This window comes from Rattus rattus, chromosome 3, assembly GCF_011064425.1.
Source record: "Rattus rattus isolate New Zealand chromosome 3, Rrattus_CSIRO_v1, whole genome shotgun sequence".
NCBI lineage: Eukaryota > Metazoa > Chordata > Mammalia > Rodentia > Muridae > Rattus > Rattus rattus.
The window spans coordinates 173,691,320-173,704,141 of record NC_046156.1 but is presented as its reverse complement, the minus strand read 5'-3'; the positions used below and the strand labels follow the sequence as shown (position 1 = coordinate 173,704,141).

The window sequence follows — 12,822 nt, the reverse complement described above, 5'->3', positions numbered from 1 at the left end:
CTCATTTACAGGATAGTCTCACTATCAGAATTGGGAGTTAACTTATGTAATTGATCACTCATTTCTGAGTTTTAGTAACATTTTTAATAAAGAAGGTCCTGTTAGAAGATAGGAAATTTTGTCCCCTCTTTAAAAAAAGATTACAATAATGGTTGTAGCTGGAAGTCTGTGGCTCTGCAGTCTTCATGAATGGAGGACGCAGACGTGAGACATAGATAGAGGTCCACAGCCGAGCAGCAGAGCTGGTGCAGTAGTTGTCTGGGCCTCTGTAAGCTTGGCTACTAGAGACGAGGCTAGACCATTGGTTTTAAACTTTAAGTAAGATGCTGCTTTCTAAGCAGAAACTTTTTTTCTCCCTGAGGGATGTCTATACAAACCCAACAAACAATGCAGTTCAAGATGGAGCTATGGTTCCTTAAAATAGAATTGGAAAGTAAAACATTTCCTTAATTCTCCCAATTCCAGTAGTCCCTGAAGAGCTTTGTAGAATCAGAGATCTAACCTTGAAAAACTTTACCTTTCACAAAATTCATAAAGATAAGAAGCGAGTACTTTTTTTGGAAATTAGAAATTGTTTTTGCTTCTATAATCTTAATGGCTACTATTTCAAACACATATTTCTTTTGTGTGTTTTGTGTGAAATAATCCTTTGATTTACATTTGTATTTTTTTTTAAGACTTGGTTTTCCAGTTAGTAATGTGAGACGTCAAATAGCGTTTCCTGTATTTAACAAGGCACACACAGAGTACACAGTGTCTTGCATGTAGTAATGAGTATGACAGGTTACACTTACAGAGACGTCCATATGCCATGGCTATAGAATCTTGTGAAGAGTGTCCAGAAAAAGACTAGTGTTCAGTGAGATGTCCTTGTAATATTTACAAATGATAGGATTTTACTCCTGTGTGCACCTTGTGTGTTACAGAAAGCTCATGTGATAATGATAGCATTATAGCACACAAGATTGATAACTAATCCTACTCTTCAGAACTACATTGCTTGGTGTTAGTGGATACCTCTTTAGCTGTACGGTCTAGCAAGTCTAGCATCTCTGCTGCGTGCAAAGGCAGTCTTGGAGCTGCACTTAGCGGTAGGTTAGTTTCCTTTTCTCTGAGTATTGACATTATTCTCTTTGCCTACCTTCTCATCTTTCCCTGGGGACGAAAGAGTTGTTCTTTGGGCGACATTGACAGTACTGCCGACCTGGTCTCTGATACCTAGCAGCTAATGTTAAAGTGCTTCTGTGCTCACAGGAGACGGAGGTGCTGCTGCCTGCTGGTTGACTACCCGCTCGGATGGTAGTATAAATTGGGAGTTCTTGCTGTTTTTAACCTATTTACCAGTGCAAATAAAGATGCTAATGCAAGGTGTTTTTGTGATGTTACAGGTTTATGAAAGCTTTAAGTTATGCATCATTAGATAAAGAAGATTTATTAAGTCCTATTAATCAAAATACCCTGCAGCGATCCTCCTCAGTTAGGTCTATGGTATCCAGTGCTACATATGGAGGTTCTGATGACTACATTGGACTTGCTCTTCCAGTAGACATCAATGACATATTCCAGGTATTCAGAGTGCTTCTGTTTTCTATGAGATGGCTTCTTGTTTTGTTTTTAAATGTTCTGTAGCTCCTTATTAGGAATTGTAGTTTATAGAGGATACACTCTGAGCTGCTCTGTATAGTCTGCTCTTGTGTGCTCCTCTTCAGAGGCTGCAGTCTCTAGGCCAGTTTCCTTTGTTTGACTGGCGTTAGCCCCTTGTGGTATCCATATGCAGTAGCCCTGCTCCCATGAGATATACACAGTTCCTAGTTGCATGTGATAGTTCTGAAGAATACATATTTTCTTAGATGACTGTTGTAGCATTTCTTCACTCTGTTTTTCTTTGTGTGTCCAGTAGAAGTGTGGGTGCGTGTGTGTGTAGGTCCATATGCCTGTAGTAGACAGAGGAAGTTGTAAGTCATTGCTCCTAGAATCTGAAGCTAGGCTGGCAGGCAGCAAGCGTACCAGTCACTGTCTCCATGCTTCATGGCCATGTCTGATGTGCAGATAGCCATGAACACACCCAGCATCTTATGTGCATGGTGGGGATTGAGGCTCAGGTTCTCATACATGTACAGCAAGCACCTGAACCCACTGAGACCATCCCCAGCCTTACATAAACAATACCCACTCAGTTCACCAGGAACATGGTTAAAGAGGAGACTAGTATTTGGGTATATTTTGGTAATTTTAATCTTCTTTAGTAAGCTTTGCCTTCTAGATTTGTATGCTACAGTAATTCTATTTCTGTAACATTTCCTTTAGTTCTTAATTTCTTAATATTCATAAGGCGAATTTCTTTGTATGGTGAAACTGACATGATTTGCGTGCATTGCAGGTAAAGGATATTCCTTATTTTCAGTCAAAGCACGTGCCTCCACCAGATGACCGAGGTGCAAGAACGTTCTCCCATGATGGAGGAGGTAATGTGCTCCCTGTTCTCCGAGGCGTTTACCTTTAAAATGAAAGTCTCTTTTTAGTGAGATAACACTAAAAATTAGGTACACTAAACTCAGGGGTTTATTTAAACACTAAGACAAAATAATTTATTCAACTAAAAATTAAAGCACATTTAAAAAATTTTTTATTTTATTTCTTACTTACCCACTTTACTTATACACTTTACTGGCCCCCTCCTGGTGACCCCCTCCTACAACCATTCCCCATCCCTTCTCTGAAGGAGGAGACCTGGGGGCTTCCCCAAGTATCATCTCCCATCCCCACCCCCTGCGCCTACCTCCTGCTCTGGAGCTTCAGGTCTCTGCCAGGCTAGAGCTTCCTCTCACTGAGGCTAGTAGAGCATATCCCGTATACAGATAACAGTAAAGCACATTTGTTAAGAAAATGTTTTTCAGTGAAGAGCCCAGCCTCTTAAGTTGATAAAATCCAGAATAGTTCTTTCATTTTTTTAAAGTGTAAGAGAAATGTTCAAACTGGCTTTTTATAGGTCAGAGGCACAGCTGTTGAGAATGAAAGACGACGAGGATTTGCTTATTAGTCACACATTTATTCTGTGCTATGAATTGTAGGGAATGTGTGCATGTGAAGCATAAACTCAGTGCTTTATAATCTCATTTAACTTACACTTCTTAGAAGTACTGATTTTGTTTAAGCAATTATGGGAGTTAATTGAAATACTATGATAATCTGTTTTTCAGTTATATTTAAAAAACCTTATATTGAAACAATAAAGGAATATGTGCTGTTCTAATTTTCATAATTTAAAATACAGTATTCTCTTTCCTTTCTAATAAAAATTAGATGTTGGGTCACAGAGAGTTCTAACTACTTATCTTTAAACAGTACTATTTTAAGACATGAGAGATACCACAGTGTCTTTATCGGACTGTGTTCTTACTTAAACATGCAGGCCTTCCCTCTGGAACCGGTGGTCTCGTGAAGAACTCTTTCCACTTGCTGCGCCAGCAGATGAGTCTCACGGAGATAATGAACTCTGTCCACTCGGACGCGTCTCTGTTCTTAGAGAGCACAGAAGACACTGGACTGCAGGAACACACAGATGACAATTGCCTTTACTGTGTCTGCATTGAAATCCTGGGTTTCCAGCCCAGTAACCAGCTGAGTTCGATCTGTAGTCACTCTGGTGAGTGGTGTCCTTTGATATTTCCTCCGCTCTGTTCACAAGCCAGCCAGCCAGCAGCCCTACTACTGCTGTGATGGCCTTCGTACTCCATCTCCCCACCTCAGACATGGCTGCCCTGCAGCGTCTGCCTAGTGTACTGTTAGTATTTCAGCCTCTAATTTTGATTCCCTCCATTTTCTTTTAATATATTGTTTGAGATTACTCTATTTATGTAAACGAAGGGTCCAGGGGTACCTGGAAGAGAATGGGGGACAAGAGACGTGAAGGACACCAAGACAAGAGTCTGATCAAGGCGACAATTTTATTTTTCCCCAAGGCTGAATTTATACCATAACATGGGTAACAGAGGGAGCGGGGAAGTAAGAAACATTTACGCAGGCCAAGGACACAGTATTCGTGTGATCAGGGAATCGACTGATGTTGACAGGATGTCAGAAAGGTCACAGGTTTGTCATATTATTAGTCAGCAGGAGAATTTTATCATATTATTATTTATCTTGACCACAGATTTGTATTAGTCTCCTGCAGCTGATTTTCCATGAACCCAGTCATACTTAATTCTAACCATAATAATAACATCAACAATGGAGGGCTTCAAGGGCATCGCTCCCAACATATTTAATTCTTTACTGAGTCTTTAGCCCCACAGATAATCAGACTGTGTTCTGTGGGTCATTCTCGTTTCTTATCATTGGTAGAACATGTCTAAGTTCTCAACAACTGCTGCATGAAGACTGTTTCCCCAGCTACCCTTACACACACACTCACACTCGCATATGCTCTTACATAAACACACGTAGTTTGTCTGGAAAATCTGCTTCATCATTAGTGTCATGTTTGAGAGCGTCCAGATTCCTGAGCCAGGTGAGAAGCTGTTTCCTCTTTGCTCTCCCTGCCCCTTGTGGACAGATCCCTTATAACCATGGTTCTTACCACTTACTCACTTCCTAACCTCCCCGGGCTGCCTTTCCTCAGAGTGAGAGCTGTCAGGTCTTCATTTTCATGTGTCTGACTAAGTAGCAGCTGCCTTGACACCAGGCTTTCCGTATACGTTTACTAGAAAAGGAATAAGGTGGATACCATGACTCACCTACACGTGTGTTCACTCACACACACACTTTCAGTCAGTGTTTAAAGTTTTCCTGCAGATGGCTTTGCTTGTATCACCTATCTACTCTCAGAAGTCTGGTGGTGCAGAGCTCTCTGGAGGACTGCTGAAGTTGTCCCTAGGATTTCATTACCACCCAGCTTGTGACTGTGTCAGCTGATGGTACTAGGGAGACACGAGTCAGCAATGTGCTCGCTGTGGTTTGCCACAGACAGTTTGAGAGTGTTGCTTAGAAACCGATCCTCCTTTCAGTGGTTCCCAGTCCCAGAACAAGGCTGAGCTGGAGATTCCTAACACTCAGACCTCTGTATACTGTGATGGGTTTTTGTTTTTACAAACGTGTTTATTTATGATTATCTTTTATAATTTGTCAAGTGTTAAATGCACTACACACCATAGGAAAGAAGGCAGTGCCAGCACACGCCTGTGACTGCAGCACTCAGGAGGCAGAGGCAGGTAGATTTCTGAATCCAAAGAGTAAGGTTCAGGACAAAGAAAGATACACAATGAAAGCAAATGGAGAGAGGGAGGGAAAGAGGGAGGGAGAAGGAACGAGAAAGGAAGGCAGGCAGGCGTCTTATGTCATTTGGCAGTGTTTTCACGGATCTTCCCTTTTAAGCCCTCATCAGTGTGTGTGGAGCACTTGCTGTGGCGCTCACAGGAAGACCAGCCACTGAGACTCTCAATCAGAGAGCACAACCCGAATGACACACCTGACTGCAAAACCACACAAAGCTCTAGTAACCGAGCATCACGAGATCAGCATCAAACACAGACAGACAGACAGACTGATGGCACAGATAGAGAAACTAGAGGTAAAGCTGTGCATCTGCAGCACTGACATTCAGCAGAGAGGCTAAGGATACCTGTTGGAGGGAGGACAATAATTTCAATAAAAGGAAAACTGGATCTCCTGGAAATAAATGAGACTCGAGGTCTCTAACTCTGAATAAAAGTCAGTGTGGACTAAAGCCTTAGGCGCGAGCCTGAAACTGAAAGCGCTGACGAGGCGCTCCGTGGTTCTCAGCTAGGTGAGGACTTTTTGGAATCCCACTGCATGCACTACAGAAAAATCCTGTAGGAAGCAAGAGTGAGAACGTCCAGAGCTATAATAAGATATTTTTATGGAGTAAACTAAGTGTATGAAAGAACCTATAGAAATTAAACAAATACTTGCAAACTCCATGTCTGTTAAGACATTAATATACAAGTTTGGCATAATGGCACACACCTTTAATGCCGGCTAGGGAGGCAGAGGGCAGGTGGATCTCCACATCATGGTTCATCATCAGAGTAAGTCAGGACAGGGACTCGAGCACAGCAGGCACCAGGAGGCAGGAGCCCATGCACAGGACATAGAGGGCTGCTGCTTACTGGCTTGCTTCTGATGGCTTGCTCAGCTTGCTTTCTTAGAGAACCCAGGGCCACCCACAATGGGCTGGCCCTTCTTCCATCAATTACTAATTTAAAAAATGCTTCCCAGACTTGCCTACAGCACAATCTTTTAGAAGAATTATTTAGTTGCGATTCTCTTCTCTCAGATGCCTTGAGCTTTCATCAAGTTGACATAAAACTAGAGAAGTAGACTTAATGGCATTAGTAGCCTCAGACGTTCTTGGAGGCGGAGTAAAATGTAGTGCAGTGTTTATCTTGTAGGGACCGAGATCGAATGCAGTTGAACCTCCTTTTTCCCATTGGTATTATAAAGAAAGACTAACAGGCCAGCTTTGCTAAGGTCTTTACTTCTAGCTCAGTGTCCCTGTCTGGGTCCCTCTTCTCCCTAGTGAAATGCTTAGCTCATTGTGTTGTGTAGTACCAAGCTTGTGTGATTTTTTTTTTTTTTGTAGGATGTCTAATATGAAGGGATGACATCAATTTTGTTTTCCATTGATTTTAGTTCATTGAAATTTTTATTTAATTTATTACATTTTTTATTTGTTCTTGAGTGTGTTTGTGTACCACACTTGCACATGTGTGCCAGTGTACAGGTGCCACAGGGCCCACCTTAAGCCCAGGGCAAGTGAGGGCAGTCAGTTCTCTCCTTTCCCTCTCTGGGTCCTGGAGTCGGACTCAGGTGAGAAGCGAACAGCAATACCCTTTACCCATTGAACCATCCAGCCGCTCCGTGCCCTCAGCATTCTTAAACCGAAAAAGAATTTTAGCTTACAAGTTTGCTTGACCTCAGATGCCTTTGGGGACCTTAGCAGTGCTTGGAGAGAAGAACAAAAAAGAAAAATTACACTAGGAAGAGATCTGAAATCACTTTCTACTTGTAATTATGTTTGCTGCCAGGCAAGGCATTCAGATAGAGGTAGAAAGGATGGGTAAGAGAGAACAGTAAGGCTTGTTCCCTTATATATAACTGCTTGAGTTTCAATCATGCACCGAGTCCTGCAGTGTTTGTTACTAGGAAAACCAACTTTCTAGAACAAGCAGGTTCCCTTGTTTGAATGCTCATCCCTGAGCAATCTAGATTTACTTGGACAATCTTCCTGAAGAGAAATCACCGAGAGTGGGAAAGGAGTTATCTCAATGTATGCAGTGCTATTGCAGGAGTAAAGCTTTAATCTGAATGCTTTCTTCTTCAGACCTTCAAGATATCCCATATTCTGACTGGTGTGAGCAGCCGATCCACAATCCCTTGGAAGTGGTTCCCTCTAAGTTCTCGGGGATTTCTGGGTGCAGCGATGGCGCTTCTCAAGAAGAAGGCTCAGCCAGCAGCACCAAAAGCACTGAACTGTTACTGGGTGAGTCTTGGGGTTCAGTTCCCTGCTCCTTAATAAACAATCTTCATTCGCTTTTGCTTATTAGCGTATGCACTGTAAATCAGACTCATCTCAGGCTGTGCAGGTCAGCGCTAGTGAAAGCGGTTAGCAGATTCTTAAATAGTGCACCTGCGCCATCCATTCGCAGCTTCCCCGTCAGTGATCTGCTCTGCTAGAGCTCTGCTCTGAGGTCGTTAGCAGGGTGTGTGCAGTGTGTGCAGCCAGTGCCAGTTTTAGTTGCTTATGTAGCCTGAAAATAGATCCCATGGCCTGTAATCATTCTGTATTGTGATGTGCTCAGGGCCCTCACTCTGGCGTCTTCGTTTCAGGTGTTAAAACCATCCCAGATGACACACCCATGTGCCGCATCCTGCTCCGTAAAGAAGTGCTGAGATTGGTTGTCAATTTGAGTAGTTCAGTCTCCACCAAGTGTCACGAAACCGGGCTGTTGACGTGAGTAACTGTGTGAAGAGTGTCAGCTTGCTTTGCTTTGCAAGTTGTGACAGAGACACTTGTGCTCCATCGCTGTGGACATCACAGGCTGTCTTCCTGCTGTGGGCTCCCGCCCGTGAGTGGGTCTTACAGGGGATGCTGGGCTGCCTCAGTCTGTAGAGAAGATTGCAGGCAGAAGTGAGTGAGGATCCAGCCAGACTTTTAAACAAGTCTGCACAACTGGGAAACTAACTCTAAAAGCAGGGCCATCCTTGCACACCCCCCTCTTTTTGTTTTGCTAAAAGTTGGGGGTTTTAATTAAATAACTTACTATTCAACCTATAAAATGTTTTTAAAATTTCTAAATTCCAGTTTCTGAAGTTGGTGGCTATAACTCATACCAAAAATAAATAAATAAATAAATAAATAAATAAATAAATAAATAAATCTTTTTAGATTTTTCTAGAAAGTTGAGGAAGACCAAAAGACTATATGCTTGAGAAGCAAGTTTAGGTAATAAACTGGTAGGATTTCCTGGCTAAATTGTGTTTCTAAGTCAAAGCCTGATAATGAAAATGTATTTGCATGGCTTGAAGCAGCGATTGTCTGAAGAAGTAGACATGCTATTGGTGTTGGCTGTGTGGTCCGGGGCTGCAGAAGCGAGCCTTCAGCCAGCCTCCCACCCACGCAGCTGGCTCTGAGGTGCTGTTCTCATAATAACTTGAAATGAACTTTATTTAAATGCCTTACAGTGTGAGCATGTTATGTAGTCATGTGAGTCTGATAAGGTTCATGATTTTCTTACGTTACTAGAAAATAACTACAAGAAGCATTCAGGTTTTGATAATCGTCGAAAAGCAGAAACTTAAACTGTCTAAAGTGTGAAGTAGAGAGGCTTCCTGTGAACTGGATGCGCATGTGACCATGGCAGACAGAGGCAGGAGGGTTGGAGGGAATGAATGAGGCATGGAGGCATTGGTCACGGCTGGAAGAACAAAAGAGACAGACAGACCGATTGACTTTCTTATACTGTTAAGCCACCGTTCCTAACATTTCATCTAATCAGTATCTGGAGAGAGAAAAAAATGAGCAGAAACTGTCGTTTTGAGGGGTAAAATGAACAAATCATGTTAGAGTTGTATTACCACGTGGTCTCTCTCCATCTTAGCATTAAAGAGAAGTACCCGCAAACATTTGACGACATATGCCTTTACTCTGAGGTCTCTCACCTGCTGTCACACTGCACATTCAGACTTCCCTGCCGGAGGTTCATACAGGAGCTGTTCCAGGATGTACAGTTCTTACAGGTAAGTACGACTGCATTCTGAAGTTTGTCTCCCTGAATCATTCTGTATTTGAAGAAAGTTGAAAGATTATATCTATATTATGTGCCATTTTTGGTTTTTTTGATTTTTTTTTTAAATTAACAATGTATTACTTTTTCCTAGATGCATGAAGAAGCAGAGGCTGTGTTGGCAATTCCACCAAATCAACCTATAGTTGACGAATCTGCCGAATCCTGACCTCATATTTATGATGTTTATAGCTAGAAACTATATATGTATTCAAACTTGTGGATTTCCTAAGAGCCTCACAGAGTACTGACTGGCTGACAGCGAGGCAGGAGAGTCTTCTGACTCTGGCCAGCAGTGATTGGTACACAACTGCTCGAGCTGCTGGCATCCCCAGCCAGGCCACCTTCTCTCCTGTGTTGGGCCCTTCTTGGGGTTCGTGATTCATTACCACGGTTTTAATTCAGTTATCATCATATGCAAGAGCCAAGCACTGAATACCTACATAGGTTTTCTATTTTTTTATTTTAAAAGCATAACGGCAGTGGAACAAAACAGGACATGAAGAAGCATCCTTCACACAGTTGTTTCTGAATGCTTTTTAATCAAGGGTAAATGCAAAAGATGCCTTGTTTGTTAACTAGTGTGTGGAAACCAGGAGTCACTGACTGTAAGGCTGCATCCTGCTACCCACGGCTGTAACTGCTGGTATCAGGAGCACGCTGGCCTCTCCACACTCCCTCATGTCTGTGACACTACTTCAGAGGCTGATAACTCCAGAGCAAAGGGAGCCCAACACTTGCAACGTGGGAGTTATTTGATGATGCTAGACTGCATACGGATGCCTGTTCGTTCTCCTCTGCAGCTTTGTTGCAATATGTTCTTAAAGGCTGTTCTTACTAATTAAGGGTTTTCACTACAATGTGATCAAAAGAAATAGTAAATTTGAAATACTTCTCATGTCCAGAACACATTATAGCCAGTGGCCTTCCGACCTCATCAACTCTTCTCACCACTGAATACGAATTGGACAAGCATTAGTGGTCTGGACCCAAAGCAAAGGAAAGCATTAAGTGATACTGCGATCTCTCAAGGAAAAGACAAGTTTGCCTGCAATTCACACATTCCATGGAAAAAAGGAAGAGCCATATGTCCTATTAAAAAGTCATTGAGACTCGTTATTAAGAGGAAAAATTGTGGTGAAAGCCTTAATTACTAAATTTTAAAGAGGGATAATTTAATTGTTGTTAGTGTTCCTGTTTTGCATAAATTGCAGTTATAGGTGAGTTATGAGTACAGTCATTGCCTTTATCACATTTGTGAAGTCGATGAGGGCAAGGCTTGTCTGTCTGTCTAATTTGTATATGTATAAAGACACTTGGAAATCTTCACGGGAATTAAACATATATGCAAATCTGTACATAACATAGCATGAGCATCATGACTAGAATGCTTATCTGTGAGAGGCTGTCTTTTGAAACCATCTATAGAACAGACCATCCAGCTGGACTGACTGGGACCCTCTAATTCCTTTCTGTAGCCCATTTTACAATGCACATCAGCTTTACCACGTCATAGACGTTGTTCCATATTTCCCCACGTTGTACACCCTTCTCATAATGCTCTTGTTTGCAGGGTCGCTGTAAAGTACCCTGTGAACTAGGAAGCATAACTCACAGAGATTTTTCTTATAATTTGCTGGCACTGAAAGTTCGCACTGGGATGAAGATTTCATCTCCCTCCCTAACTCCTTCGACTGCACTTCAGCGAGTTGTTCTCATGTGCACTGTGTAGCAACCTCCATGGCAACAAAGCAGACAAGGGCTCTAAGCTGCTGCTCACGGTACAACACCGTTCTCGTTCTCGGAAAATTAGTGAGGAGAAAACTTCGATTTAAATGTCAGCAGTGCTTCTCAGAGCATGCCTGTCACTTTGGTCTTTGGTCTTGGATAATAAAACTGCCTTTCCAGAGAACCAAATGTCAGAGATACTAGACCAAATAGTGGTTACAATTCCAAAGGAAGTAACGTAGTCTTATTCATAAATGGGATTAACATTTTAGACATTCATTTTAAACACTACCTCAGTTAACAGAGTATAAAATCTGTGGTTTCGTCCCTCGAAAGTTAACAATAACTCTTCTTGTTTGTTTCTCTTCACACAAAACTATGCCCAGCCTTGCGCACCCGAGTCAGCCATCCTGAAATTGAGGCTGTGCCCTAGTGTCCTACGCATCTGTTTTGTTTTGACTTTTGACTGTTACTTTGAAAGAGGAGAGTGTGTGTGTGAGTGTGTGTGTGTGAGTGTGTGTGTGTGTGTGTGTGTGTGTGTGTGTGTGTGTGTGTGGTGTCATGTCTGCCTATAGCACTTACTTTGGGAAGGTATCAGAGCTTTGTGATTATCGGTAAATTGGGGGATATTGTCTATGCTTACATTTATAGTGCTATTTGGTTTAACCATGGTTTCACCAACAGGTGTAATACATTTCCTTTAAGTACGTGTATAAAAGTAGACTTTTATGACAAAAACTACATGCAGTGCCAAGTGATTAGCATAGGTGTTTACGACTATTAAATTATAGCAGGTTATGAATGATGTCAATGATAAAAGAAATCATTGAGAAAATTGTCTATAAATATTAGATATTACCAAAATATCAATACTGTAGTTTTTCAAGAGTTTAGAATTACTCTTAGTCATATAAATTTGTACTATTGATAATTAATAATTTGGAGGAGTTTGAACAGTTAAGCTGGTTGTAAACTGTGAATTTCTAATTGTAAATTGTCATTTCTAATTGAAATTTTTTTCAAGAACAGATTTCAGCTTCACATACTAAGTAAATACTGACAAATTTAAAAAATGAGTAATTTAGTATTTATAAGAAAATAGGCTCTAAAATTTCTTTTACTTTTCTGTTTCTGCTTAGAGTACATTGGAGGAAGAAAGTGTTCTCCCTAACTTAAGTGTTTCTGATAAAGAGTAAGAGTAGAGACATCCCATGAGACAGTGGCATTACAAGGCTGTTAGAAGTGCATGCACTGTGGCTGTGGTGATGTGTCCAGGTCACCAGGAGCCAGACTTCAGTAGCGTCCCTCTCTTATCCAGAGCTTGAGACAGTTGAAGCTGAAGTCATCCCGTGGCCAAGAGTGTATAGTGGGATGCCAGTGCATGTGTGTAGACTGTCGAGTGCTGTTTCCATGCACCTTCAGTCTCTTCAGAGGATGCCGCTGATGCCCCACTCAAAGCACAGATCATTAAGCAATAAGAAGCAAAATTGTCATTCAAATTATAATTGCGATTATTCTCCTGTGATAAGAGTTAGGTGCTAATTTTGTGTGAGAAGAATGTGTGACAATACATTTTGGAAGTAAAGTTTTTCCCCCTCCTTTTACTTCCATTTTGTCCCAGATTCACAATTCATGAAAGAAAAGTAGAATTGTTTGGGAGACTTCTAAGAAGAGCTGCTTACAGTGAACATTTCAGATTTTCTGAGTGTGGGCTGGGAAAGTCTCCATTCTCTCCATACTGACAAAGCCTGTTGTTCCCATCCTAACTTCTCTTAACTTGGAGAGTGTC

General features: G+C 41.7%; 1 protein-coding gene across 2 annotated transcripts in view; it reads left to right on the top strand.

Moving 5' to 3' along the window:
- The window catches only part of Rictor (RPTOR independent companion of MTOR complex 2), a 92,732-nt gene extending 81,217 nt beyond the window's left edge, over window positions 1–11,515 (top strand). For both annotated transcript variants that reach the window (XM_032898813.1, XM_032898812.1), the window contains 7 exons: window positions 1,389–1,566; window positions 2,381–2,465; window positions 3,413–3,646; window positions 7,343–7,501; window positions 7,849–7,972; window positions 9,120–9,258; window positions 9,400–11,515. In XM_032898813.1, the coding sequence (XP_032754704.1) occupies window positions 1,389–1,566; window positions 2,381–2,465; window positions 3,413–3,646; window positions 7,343–7,501; window positions 7,849–7,972; window positions 9,120–9,258; window positions 9,400–9,474 (994 nt within the window). In that variant the 3' untranslated portion in view covers window positions 9,475–11,515. The remainder of the gene's footprint in view (window positions 1–1,388; window positions 1,567–2,380; window positions 2,466–3,412; window positions 3,647–7,342; window positions 7,502–7,848; window positions 7,973–9,119; window positions 9,259–9,399) is intronic.
- Window positions 11,516–12,822: the final 1,307 nt, after the last annotated feature.